The following is a 12,048-nucleotide window of genomic DNA, read 5'->3' as shown; positions in this document are numbered from 1 at the left end:
CGGCAATGATAGTGCCTTGTCATAAAGTATAAAAGGAAAGAGCAAATACTTGTGAACTACTCAACCTTGTTCAGCTGTGAGCTGCAATCAGCAAATAATTTCACATTCCGTGAGATCAGCAAAATTTGCCGTTTTTCATTGGCGAAGCCCCGAATAACACTCGTGTATTTTTTATGACCCATTTCAAACTACCTTACCAATTAGATCTCGTTTAAGGTTAATTAATAACTTGCTCAATTAAGATTACAATAAACAGAATCGCACTCGGACTTAATTAGCTTAGCACAAAACTGAACATGGTGTAGGAAAACTTTTAAGACGTTTTTTTAAAGGAATATTCTAGGTGTTGTTGTTAACAACAAAGGTTTTTTTCATGATATCCCATTAAATTATCACAAGAGGTGAAAACGCATGTTACGTAAATTTAAATTTAGAGGCGCAAATGGTTTTCTTTTTCAACCATTTAAAGATGCATTTTCGACGGCTCCGTGGGGCGGCTTTTCAACTAAGCGCATGAAAACAACCTTCTCACAAACACAATATTGTGCCTCTTTTCTGAGAAACAAGATATTCCCTTTTGCGTTATTACTATGTGCGGTCGTCAGATGACATATTTTACGGATATAAGCGTAAATGACCTGTGTGTGTTTGCTAATAGGGAAACATTGGTCGAGTTTTTTGGCTGCAAGTTTGTGGTCGAGCCAAAAGCTTTGATCGCCATAAACTTGCAACTTTCTACAACTTTGCCAGGAAGCAAATATTTCAAATCTCGGCAAACAAATTAAGAACGGACTAAAACATTCTGCTTGAAATAACGGGAGAAACCTAATTGACTGTTTTTTTATCCTCAGTGTTTTCAAAACACAAAACGACGACGTAACTTCGTCAGTGGTCCATTTTTCGTGGAAACAGAATTGTTAATAGAAGGCAAGTCCTCTTACGCCCGTCTACTCCCTCATCTTTTACGGCGCTCCGGTTTTTGTAACATGAAGCGGTTAGGCTTATCATCCCTCCCCAGGAGGGCCTCCCGGGACGGGGGGGGAGGGGGGATAGAGGTTCCCTTGATTCTTAAAAATAATTGCATTTCTCCCTTCTTCCTCATTCATAAACTTCATGAGTTCCTATTTTTTGTCCGGCAAAGATCCGTTTATAGTAAAGATATCCCTTGCTCCTTTAAATTATTGAAACACAATCCCTTGTTCCCTTGAAATAAGTTATCATGTTCCCTTATCTCCCAAAACCCCTGGAAGGCCAACCCCGGATGGCAATCTGATTCTGACCGCACTGCAGACCAAACTCCTTTTCACCGCGCGGTCCAGTTTAGACTTTAAATAGACCTCTGTTAACAGTTTTTGTTTCAATCTGTAATTTCCTAATCGTTTCCAAGTATAAAAATGGGTGAGTTTCTAGGCTAGATTATTCCGACGATCAGATGAAAACAGATGAAATGCATTCGAACCTGTATATAACGGCCACCCTCGGGATTTAAAGAACTGACCGCTTAATACAGGATCACTAAAAATACTATCCCTTCCGAGTAAACGTTTGAAGACGATTCATTCTCCATTTCCTATGAGGTAAACAAGCATCCGTCAATGAATAAAGAACTTCCGTTTCATTTACCTTGTAAGCATCAGTAGCAAGCTGTAGTTTTAGTCAGTTGCACACAAGCCTTCGCACTAGCAGTTGCTCTGAAGCAAGCCCTGCTCAAGTCAAGTCTTAGTTGACCTCCAGTCCTTGTCGGCTTTTACCCTTTTTCAGTTGTTTGTCGTAATAAATTTGTTTGTGTATCAAACTGCATTTTACCTGTTGTTTACATAACAACAACGAACGTAACCTGGTCAAAATTGCCTGAGGTCGATCTAGCTCCAAAATTACTTCAATGCCATCTAGACACCAAACGCTTGCAGTTCATATTCCAGTACCCCGTTTTCAAACGGAAATGTCATACCCTGTAAACTAAGACCATTCACAAGAATATTTCAACCTAAAATCTGTAGAAAAATAAGCATATTCAGCCTGGGACAGAAAAACAATATTCTTATCTTATAAAAAATAGAGTGTAGGTAGATAAGTAAAACATTATTTTAATCGGCGCTTGCCCCGTCAACTATTCAATAAAAAGTAACCTCTTATCACAATCCCTTCTGGTCTTAAACCCCAGCCCGTACTCCGGAGAAACTCAGACAAGTAAACTATTGGTCAGAGACGCTAAATAGAAAGATTTGGTCTTAAAAAGGGTCAGTTAATTTTTGGAACAAAAGCCATAAGAAAACAATTAGTCAGCCGTATGCAATTCGTAAAGGGTGCAAGGCGTTAGGAAGATTGGCATACGCAATATCTGCAGGCAAATGCCGACAGCTAACAAATGGAAATGTGACTTTCCATGGATCACTACGATCGAAGTGGCATGTTTTGACATCCAATAAAATACGATTCTTCTGTTGCACCAGAATAAAGAAAACGGACAGAATAGAGTTCAGTAGCATTAAACTCGATCGGATAGCCGTAACTATGAAGGTCATCTGTGCAGGATTTATAAAAAGGGTACTAAATCAATCGCTAAAGCCTTGCAACACCTTGGATTTACAGTGTTCGACTGGGAAGAGTAAATGTTTGACTTCCTAGATCACTGGGTTGATGTTTTTCAAAATGGCGCCAAACCTGATGTGAAGCGAGTTTACCAGAATGCTGACGTATGCGTGGATACGCCAGGAAACGTCTTCTTCGAGGAAATATTGGAAGCTTTTCCTGACTGTAAAGTGATTTTGGAGCGTGAGACAAGAAGATTCGTGGGTAAAAAGTGCTATGCGTCAATTGGACTCCTTGTATGCTTTTCGATCCAAGATTGTGTCCGTGGTATCGCCAACAGCGAAGAAAATAGATTACGTTTTGGATTCCTTCCTTAATGCCGCCATTGGATCTTTTAACACCAAGTCCACCTATGTTATGAGAAAGCGATTTCGTATCCACAACCACCGTGTAAAGTCTATTGTTCCCGCTGAGAAGCTGTTAGTGAACAACGTGAAAGAAGGATGGAAGCCATTGCGTGATTTCTTGGAGTGCGAGGTCCCCACTATTGCCTTCCCACATGAAAATATCAAAGCAGAAATTACGGCGAAGTTACTCATGTCAAGATGTGCCCAGCAGGCGAAATGGGAAGTGCTGAGAGGTTTTTTTTGCAATTGGTTCAGTTCTTATAGTAATTGTAGCAATATTTCTCGCCTTCTGCTTATATCAGTGATACCTTTCTATGAGTAAATAATAACACTGACTGATTGAGGAACTCGAGGGTCGATCATACGTCAATAATCGTTGTTTCTAGCATTTTCCTTGATCCAATGAAGACTACATCACATATATTGTATTACGAGAGGTTGTTCACGTTTTTCTGTCTTGTTCATGTTAGCTAAAAATCAAAACTCAAGACATGTATAAACTGAATAAACCATAAATAAATTTAATCACTCTTAAATTCGTGTAAATTTAGTTATTACAGGACTGAGAAAAACACTTCACCAATTTTGTTTGGCTGATAACAGGCCAATTCTTCATTTGTATTTCAGTGCAAATTAATGCGGGTGCCTTCCTAATTTTGCTCGTCATATGATTCTTTGGTTTCTGTCAATCAACGTCCTAAGGGGCTATATTAAAATAAATAAAGTTAAACTCTAATTTAATTTATCCACCGTTTAGAAATGAGCCGACAAGAAACGCGAGAGATTTTTCGTAGAAAAACCCCTTTGATTTAAAGTATAGACTTCGATTCAGTTATTTAATGATTAAGTAAAATCGTTTTTTTTTTCAGGACTTTAGTAAGTTAATCATTAACTTACCACCCCATTTTTCCCAGTCTCTCAATCTGGTATTTGTCGGCTAATTTAGCTGAGTATAGAGCAAAATATTACGACCACATCCTGACTCTTACAGGTAAATTATTTTTTCTTCACCTCGATCCAACATATAAAGAACCCCGAAGGCGTTTGTTCAGTGTTGTGTTAGATTTTTTTTTCCTTCCGGCCTTGGAGTTAGTGTGGCGATCCGGGAGCGGATACTGCCCATAAAGGTCCCTATAAATGCCTATACGGGCAGGATAAGCCCAAAAGGAATACCTTTTTCGGGCTATAGGTATATCAAAGGTTAGGGAAATCTGTCATTTAGTTATCTTAAAGGGCTTTCAGTTAAAATATATCGAGCTGATGCACGTTATGGCTGTGTCAATTCATTTATTAGGCACTACGTGAAAATGAAAAGAAGACTTCCTTTTTTGGCGATTTATTTATAATGCGGGCTAGCGTTCATCACAAAAACAATCAATTATCATGATTAAAACGCGTAATAACGCGTCCTAATACCAAATAACGAACCGGTGATTCTTGGGTCACATCAGAATAACGCATGTACGGAGATAAGAACGACAGTTCAAATCTTACTGTAGATGAACATTAAACCGTTACTTTGACAAATGCAAATTTTGCAATTATTCTGCTCTATATATAGCCATAAAATTCCACAGCAAAGGCACTCAATATATTATATAGAACGATATTTCGCGGTGAATAGAATTTCTTTAACGACGAAGTAATCACACACGATAATAGAATAGGGGGAATAATACGTATTTAATAAAACGCCATTTTCATTATTTGAATGAGCAAAGCGTTTAAGATGTTCAATAATGCCGACGCGATCATGGCTTCCCAAAATCAATAGTACCATGAATTCTAGACAATTATACACCTTTTGTGAAAGTATTAAATGTATCATGTAAAACAAAACAAGTATTTATTCTGAAAAAAAATATTTTCCAATTAGCACAGACTGTATGTGAACAACATCACAGTTTCATCTTAGGCCCGACCTAAATGAAGGACCATCAACAGTACAAAGCTGTCTCCAATTCGATCTTTTCTATTGTACATTAATAATTCAAAAATCATTATGAAGCATGATTGTGAACCAGCGCCGGAAGATATTCCCGAACACAATAAACAATCACAACAACTTTTTTAAAAAACGTTAAAAAAACGGCTACGTGCCAGTTGAAAGTTCCTTTTCCATCACAAGAAATTGCAAGTTTGAATCCTCAGCTTCGGATGAACGTTATCAGAAATGTAAATGTGATTTACGGCTCAAGTTGCATGGATCAGTGGACCGGTTAGATGTGTTCGTGACTCTAGCGGGTTACACAAGAACGACTGGTAAACTGACATCACATCAGAAAAGTAGTTCACTGTTTTAGCTATATTCATGAAGATTATCTGTGCAGGACTTATGAAAACCGGCACTAAATCAATCGCCAAGGCCTTGCGGCACCTTGGGTTTACAGTATTCGACTGGGAAGAGCAAACGTTCGACTTTCTAGATCACTGGGTTGATGTTTTTCAAAATGGAGCCAAGCCTGATGTCAAAAGAGTTTACCAGAATGCTGATGTATGCATCGATATCCCTGGAGTCTTCTTCTTCGAGGAAATTCTGGAAGCTTTTCCTGATTGTAAAGTGATTTTGAGCGTGAGAGAGGAAGATTCGTGGTTAGAAAGTCTTGTGCGTCAATTGGATTCATTAGATGCTTCAGGATCCAAGGTTGCGCCGATGTTATCGCAAACAGCGAGGAAAATGGCGCACGTTTATCGTTCGTTCCTTAATGCCGCCTATGGGTCTTGCAACACCAAGTCCACCTATGTTTTAAGAAAGCGATACCGCATCCACAACCACCGTGTAAAGTCCATTGTTCCCGCTGACAAGCTGCTGGTGTACAACGTAAAAGAAGGATGGAAGCCATTGTGCGAGTTCTTGGAGTGCGAGGTTCCCACTGTTGCCTTCCCACATGAAAATATCAAATCTGAAATTACTAATACGATCATGATGACCAGGTTTGGCCAGCAAATGAATCGGGAATTTCGGAGTGGTGTTTTGAAAGTCGGTTTCTTTCTGCTAGTTATTGCAGGAGTATTTCTGGCCATCCTTTTGAATCACTGAGCATAACCTCAGAGTATAATAACAATGACGTCTTCGAAAACTTTGCTAATCTCGCTGATACTTTTTGGTTTGTCTTGAGTTTCAAGTCAATAGTTTTACTGCATTATGAGAGTAAATACATTATTTTTTTCTGTATTGTCAAGTTCGTAAGGATCGAAGACTGTCTAAAAACTCTAAGGGTGAATGAGTAAATCATTGATTTTTGACATCGGTGTTGTTTTGTTTGAACTTTTAGGGCCGATTATTTAAAGTGCCACTATAATCAAATTCTCGATGCCCATTTTTTTACATTTTCGTACACAATAGGTCTTTCCAAGATATCTTGCCAAATTTCAATCTATTACGAACATTAGAACTCGCGGTTTTTGGACCTTTATTTTCGAGAATTTACAGCCGCCATTAATTTTCCTTGTTCCAAGTCTTGGTTCAGAACTGGAGAAAATGACGTCATTTTCTCAAAAATACCACACAGGTTGAAATTTTATAACAATTAGTACAGCAATTCGCATAAAGAATAACAAAAACTTTGGCTCATATATTCGTGCAATTTTCTACATTAATTGTTATTATAATTTCAACCCGTGCGGTATTTTTGAGAAAAGACATCATTTTCTCCAATTCTCAACCAAGCCTTGGAACAAGGAAAATTAATGGCGGCCGTAATTCTCGGAAATAAAGGTCCAAAAACCGCGAGTTCTTATGTTCGTAATAGATTGAAATTTGACAAGATATCTTGGAAATACCTATTGTGTACGAAAATGTAAAGAAGTGGATATCGAGAATTTCATCATAGTGGCACTTAAAACGAAGTCTAAGTTAACCATTGTTTAGGGCTGAGCCGCGGTTTAGACGTTGTCTCGATAACCAACGGCTAAACGATGTTTAAAATTCATTATTGAAACGAGTCAATGGCTAAACCATGTCTTACGAGGAAATGCATTGTCTGCGGAGTTATTTCGTATGCAAATGTCCAGATAGTGGTCATGGCTCTGAAACATGGCTTCTAAAACAAGCCGCACAACAAATTTCAGCGAACAAGAAAAAGTTTTATTGGCCAAATTGGGTAGAGACTTTCCAGAAGTGGAAAGCAAAGACTATGATAGTAAAACCGCGTCGGCAAAAAAGCCAAAGGCATAGGAGGACATTTTAACTACATTTAACTCCCAAAATCCTAACGGTATCAAACGCGACCTCAGTCAGCTTCAAGGATGCTGGAGGCGGCTGAAACTCTAGTCGAAAAAGGAGCATGACCTACATCGTCGTGAAGCAAGAAAAACTGGTAGGGGAAAAGCTCCTGCGGGCCTCCCCAAGTGAAGTAAGCAAATTAGTAGCGGACGAAATCCAGCTTCAGTTAATCCTCTAGAGCAGGAATTTGATGATGATGCAGGAGCCGAAGAAGAACTTGATTTAAGGCGGGACAAAAACGAGGGGGAAGCTATTACATGCAAAGTGGAGCCGTCTTGAAGCTATTAGCAGGAAAGGAGCAGCAAAAGCCACGAAAAAGGAGGATAGTCAGAAGTACAGTAATTTCAATCGCTTCTAAAAATTGTTTTTTTCTTTTAATGATAATTTATTACATAATTCACAGTTAATGAACATCAGGTGACATTACACTGACAGGTGCAAACGCAAAAGACCAGATTCCCTTGAGGAGGAGGGCCCATTCTTGTCGATGGCTAGGGACAAACACAAATTAAAAATAAAGGTCCTAATGTTTAAAGAATGGAAGCTACTGCACCAATGCGATAACATGGGAAATATTGATTTGCCACCTGCATACGACACTGACGAGGAAAATTCGTAAACCAACCTGTTGTTTGAACTTTTTTGAACTTTGAAATATTCGTGTCATGAAATGTAACCATTATAAATTTCGAAACAAAAGAATTAAAAGATTAATTAATTGCGGTGAATGTTCTCTTTTGTTTTTGCTGTTGTTGTTGTTGTTGTCTTATTCTGTTTAAGGCGAAAATGCAATCTATCCCTAAGGTGCCGAATTTGTCGAACATGTTTATTACGTTGATTGACGTGGTTTCTTAATTGTCCTTAGCGTAGAGGTCCCTCCATTTCAAAAAGGCTGACCATGAAAATATCTTTAAAAAGCGTTTAAACCTACCTTTGATCGGGTCTAACTTACCATTGTTCCTTAGTCGGTGTTTAAACACTGTCTAAACACTGTTATGGAAAAACATCGTTTAAATAATCCGTACTCATGGTTTAAACATGAGTTAGACGATGACCTTCATAAACGTTGTCTAAACCTCATTTAAATAATCGGCCCTTAGTTTTTCTTCGGCTTCAAACAACGTAAACTGTATTCGCGTTCATTTACTAGAAAATTAGCAGAGAACTCTGTTTGTTCAGTACAGATAATCAGTCACCTTGATAACCAGTGCATAGCACCGATAATATTTGGTGGTGGTTGACTGACCTCTGTTGCTAATCGACCTAATCGAATTTGCCGCAGCACGCGTGAAGTCTGTCTCTCGAGTCACCTTACTTAAAGGGAAAACGGCTAAAGATTCTTTAAGTAAAGTAACCTTTATTAATGTGGTCTAATACACTTAGCTCCTTATAACAGTAAGTATCGCTATTTTCCAGGTATTGCCACAAACAAAAAGATAAAACAAAAACAAAAACATTAAGATATAATATAAAAATCTGAGAATACAGTCACTGAGAGGTTTACATCCTAGGAAATTTTTACAATTTCCCAACCCTCGGACTCTGGGTTCTTTGACCGATTTTGGGACATGTTAGAGAAAGTTTGGATTAAACACCGGAATGTCGCCATTGTTGGGGACCTGAACACTGATGAGGGGGGTGAATAGGTTTTCGGATCGACGGATTTGGCCTTAAAAAGCGCACGGATTGTGGATTTTTGTGGTAAATCGAGCGGATTCGCGTATTTTGAAAACACAGTGGATCCTGGATTAGCTGTAAATTATGGCGCGGATTCCGGATTGTGCCTGTCTTGATGTTCGGATCTTGGGTCCTAAGCGAAATTTTGATCATAGATCTTTCTTCAGCCTTGGTCGGTATGTTAATGAGTTCATCCAAATTTTTTTTTTTTTTTGAACGAAGCTTACTTAAATTCAGGTGTGAGACTGTTTTTTGGAATTGTACAATGTTATAGCCATCAAGTTTGCTGCTTTCTTTACTATTTGTGAGACATTAACAATGGCATTCACATTTACCAGTTTACTTTTGAACTTTTATACTTCTGTTTCCAGATATGATTGTGGTTTCGGATTTGAACAAAAATATTGGCGGAAAAAAGGCACGGATTGGCGGATTTGCATAGCCCTATTCAACCCCCTCGGTGATTGTATCTGCTCGATGAATGGATCCAGTCTCTTTCGCGGAAAAAAAAAGCTACAAAATCCATCATAGCAATTCACTTTCAATGAGGTCATTGATTGGCCCGCCAGCGCCACCAGAGATACTTCAAATTTAATCGACACGCGAACCATGATCACGGATTCGAGAACAGTTGAACTCGGTATGTTAGACAGCATGTAAGCCACATGTTAGTCCAACACAAGGGACAGTAATCTAACAAGTCTATTCCTCAGTCGACCATGACGACATAAACAAACATATGTAGATGAAGGTTATCAGAAATGTGATCTACGCAGGCCTTTTCTTGGATCAGTGCGCCGTTTAATTTAGATGTGTTCGTGATTCTCGCTACATAAGGATCAAAACAAAGAGTGCAAAACTGATATCAAATCAGAAAAGCAGTCATTTTTTTATTTTTATTCATGAAGGTCATCTGTGCAGGATTTCTAAAAACGGGCACTAAGTCAATCGCCAAAGCCTTGCGGTACCTTGGGTTTACGATGTTCGACTGGGAAGAGCAAACGTTTGACTTTCTAGATCACTGGGTTGATGTTTTTCAAAATAGCGCCAAACCTGATGTCAAGAGAGTTTACCAGAATGCTGATGTATGCATCGATATGCCTGGAAACTTCTTCTACGAGGAAATACTGGAAGCTTTTCCTGACTGTAAAGTGATTTTGAGCGTGAGAGAGGAAGGCTCGTGGATAGAAAGTCTTGTGAGCCACTTGGATTCATTCTTTGCATTGCGATCCAATATTATGTCCATGTTATCGCCAACAGCGAGGAGAATGGATTACGTTTTGGATTCCTTCCTTAATGCCGCCATTAGATCTTTTAACACCAGGTCCGCCTATGTTTTAAAAAAGCGATATCGTATCCACAACCACTGTAGCCTTCCCACATGAAAATATCAAAGCTGAAATTATTAAGACGGTCATGATGACAAGATGTGGCCAGCAGGTGAAATGGGAAGTGCAGAGAGTTGTTTTGCAATCGGCTCAATTCTGGCAATAATGTTAGTGGCAATTCTGGCTATCTGTAAAAGTCAGTGAAACTGGCCTCGGAGTAATCTTCGCTCATTAGTTAGTTGTTTTGTGAACTGACACAAAAGCAATATTCCATTAGGAGAGTTAATTCAATTTCTTGTATCGTAAGTTCGTAAGTTCCAAGTGAAGGGGAAAAAACCTGTGAGTCCCAACTTTACTGTTTACGTAGCCCTGTCAGAAAATCTTTGTGCTATCATATATAAGAAAGGTAATCTCCGTCGCAGACGAAAATTTAACCCTGATTGCTTTACGAGTCTCCTTCGCAGCCTCGCCTCGGACCGAGGTCACGCGGTTGCTTGAAACCAACATACATTCCTTTGCGAGTCTTTTCCATATTCTATTTAATTTGGTTCGTCACGCATTCCTCTTACCTTTATGTATTATAAGTACCTAAAAAAAGGACTATATAATAAACTTGGCGCAAGTACGTCACTTCTGCAACTTTTAGCGTATGGCTGCGTTCAAACAACTGTTTTCCCATGTCTTATATCACGTTTGCGCCCAAATCGCGTGACTGTATATCTGTATTACAATTCAACACCTCGTCGCTTTGGCTTCCTTACGATGCCACTGTTTTACAGTCACCCAAAAAGTCAGTAAGAAACTCATACAGCAGTCGCTCCCTATCGTTTTCTTCCAAAGAAAGGAAAATTAAGGAAAGCGTTTAACACTAATTAACTCTTCTGTGTATGTGACTGAGTCAAAGAAAAGTCGTTGTTCAATAATACCAACAAGGACCACTTGCCACCAGACCTCGCTTCTTATTTTGCATACCATCATTTATTATATGGTTAGCTCCGTGAGCGGGAAAAATGAATCAAATCCTGCGCTGTGATTGGCTACCCGAGCGGGCAAGATGGAGCTATCTTGCCCGCTCGGGACTACCCGACGTGTCCCGCAAGAAAAATTTCCGCGAAAGCCATATAATAAATCCTTTATTGACCAAGCTTGTTCGGTCAAGATGGCTGGATATTGGCCTCGTTCTTTTTTTGCGAGTTTATGGACCGAGACGGAGTCGAGGTCCATAAACACGCAAAAAAAGAACTTGACCAATATCCAGCCATCTTGACCGAACAAGCTTGGTCAATAACCCATACATGTTGGTCAGGTATGACGTCATAGCACAGTACAAACAATTTGACATAAAACAAGAGTGATTACAATGTAAAGAAACAAGTCTATCTCTCAGTCGACCGTGACATGACCCGGGAGTTATGTAATATCTCCTAACGCACGTAGCTAGATGAATTTTACCAGAAATGTCAGTGCGCCGGTTAAAGCAAAAACAACGACTGCAAATTGACATCACAGCAGTGAAGCAAGTGACATTTTGTGCTTTACTCACGAAGATCATCTGTGTAGGATATGGAAAAACCGGCACTAAGTCAATCGCCAAAGCCTTGCGGCACCTTGGATTTAGTGTTCGACTGGGAAGAACCAACATTTGACTTTGTAGATCACTGGGTTGATGTTTTTCAAAATGGCGCCAAACCTGATCTCGAGAGAGTTTATCAGAATGCCGATGCATGCGTCGATATGCCTGGATGTTTTCTCTACGAGGAAATTCTGGAAACTTTTCCTGACTGTAAAGTAATTTTGAGCATGGCTGAAGAAGAAGCTTATTAAAGAGGCATTTCTACCTAAAGAGTGAAGCATATTCATAACGAACATTTTTTGCGTT

At 39.2% G+C, this 12,048-nt stretch overlaps 1 protein-coding gene and 2 pseudogenes across 1 annotated transcript; all 3 read left to right on the top strand.

Annotated features, from left to right (window-relative positions):
- The first annotated feature begins 1,890 nt into the window (after positions 1–1,890).
- Positions 1,891–3,244, top strand: LOC145463580 (uncharacterized; annotated as a pseudogene).
- Positions 3,245–5,035: 1,791 nt separating this feature from the next.
- LOC145463441 (uncharacterized) lies at positions 5,036–7,776 on the top strand. The gene has a single exon (XM_081447195.1). The coding sequence runs from the start codon at positions 5,251–5,253 to the stop codon at positions 5,977–5,979; it is 729 nt and encodes a 242-aa protein (XP_081303321.1). The 5' UTR covers positions 5,036–5,250; the 3' UTR covers positions 5,980–7,776.
- Positions 7,777–9,743: 1,967 nt separating this feature from the next.
- LOC145464427 (uncharacterized) lies at positions 9,744–10,511 on the top strand (annotated as a pseudogene).
- The last annotated feature ends 1,537 nt before the right edge of the window (positions 10,512–12,048 follow it).

Source organism: Orbicella franksi, chromosome 12 (assembly GCF_964199315.1).
Source record: "Orbicella franksi chromosome 12, jaOrbFran1.1, whole genome shotgun sequence".
NCBI classification, from domain to species: domain Eukaryota; kingdom Metazoa; phylum Cnidaria; class Anthozoa; order Scleractinia; family Merulinidae; genus Orbicella; species Orbicella franksi.
The sequence above is the reverse complement of the archived record's forward strand: the minus strand, read 5'-3'. Positions and strand labels throughout refer to the sequence as shown.

Coding starts and splice junctions, on each gene's coding strand:
- LOC145463441 (XM_081447195.1), top strand. CDS start 5,251: ATGAAGATTATCTGTGCAGGACTTATGAAAACCGGCACTAAATCAATC.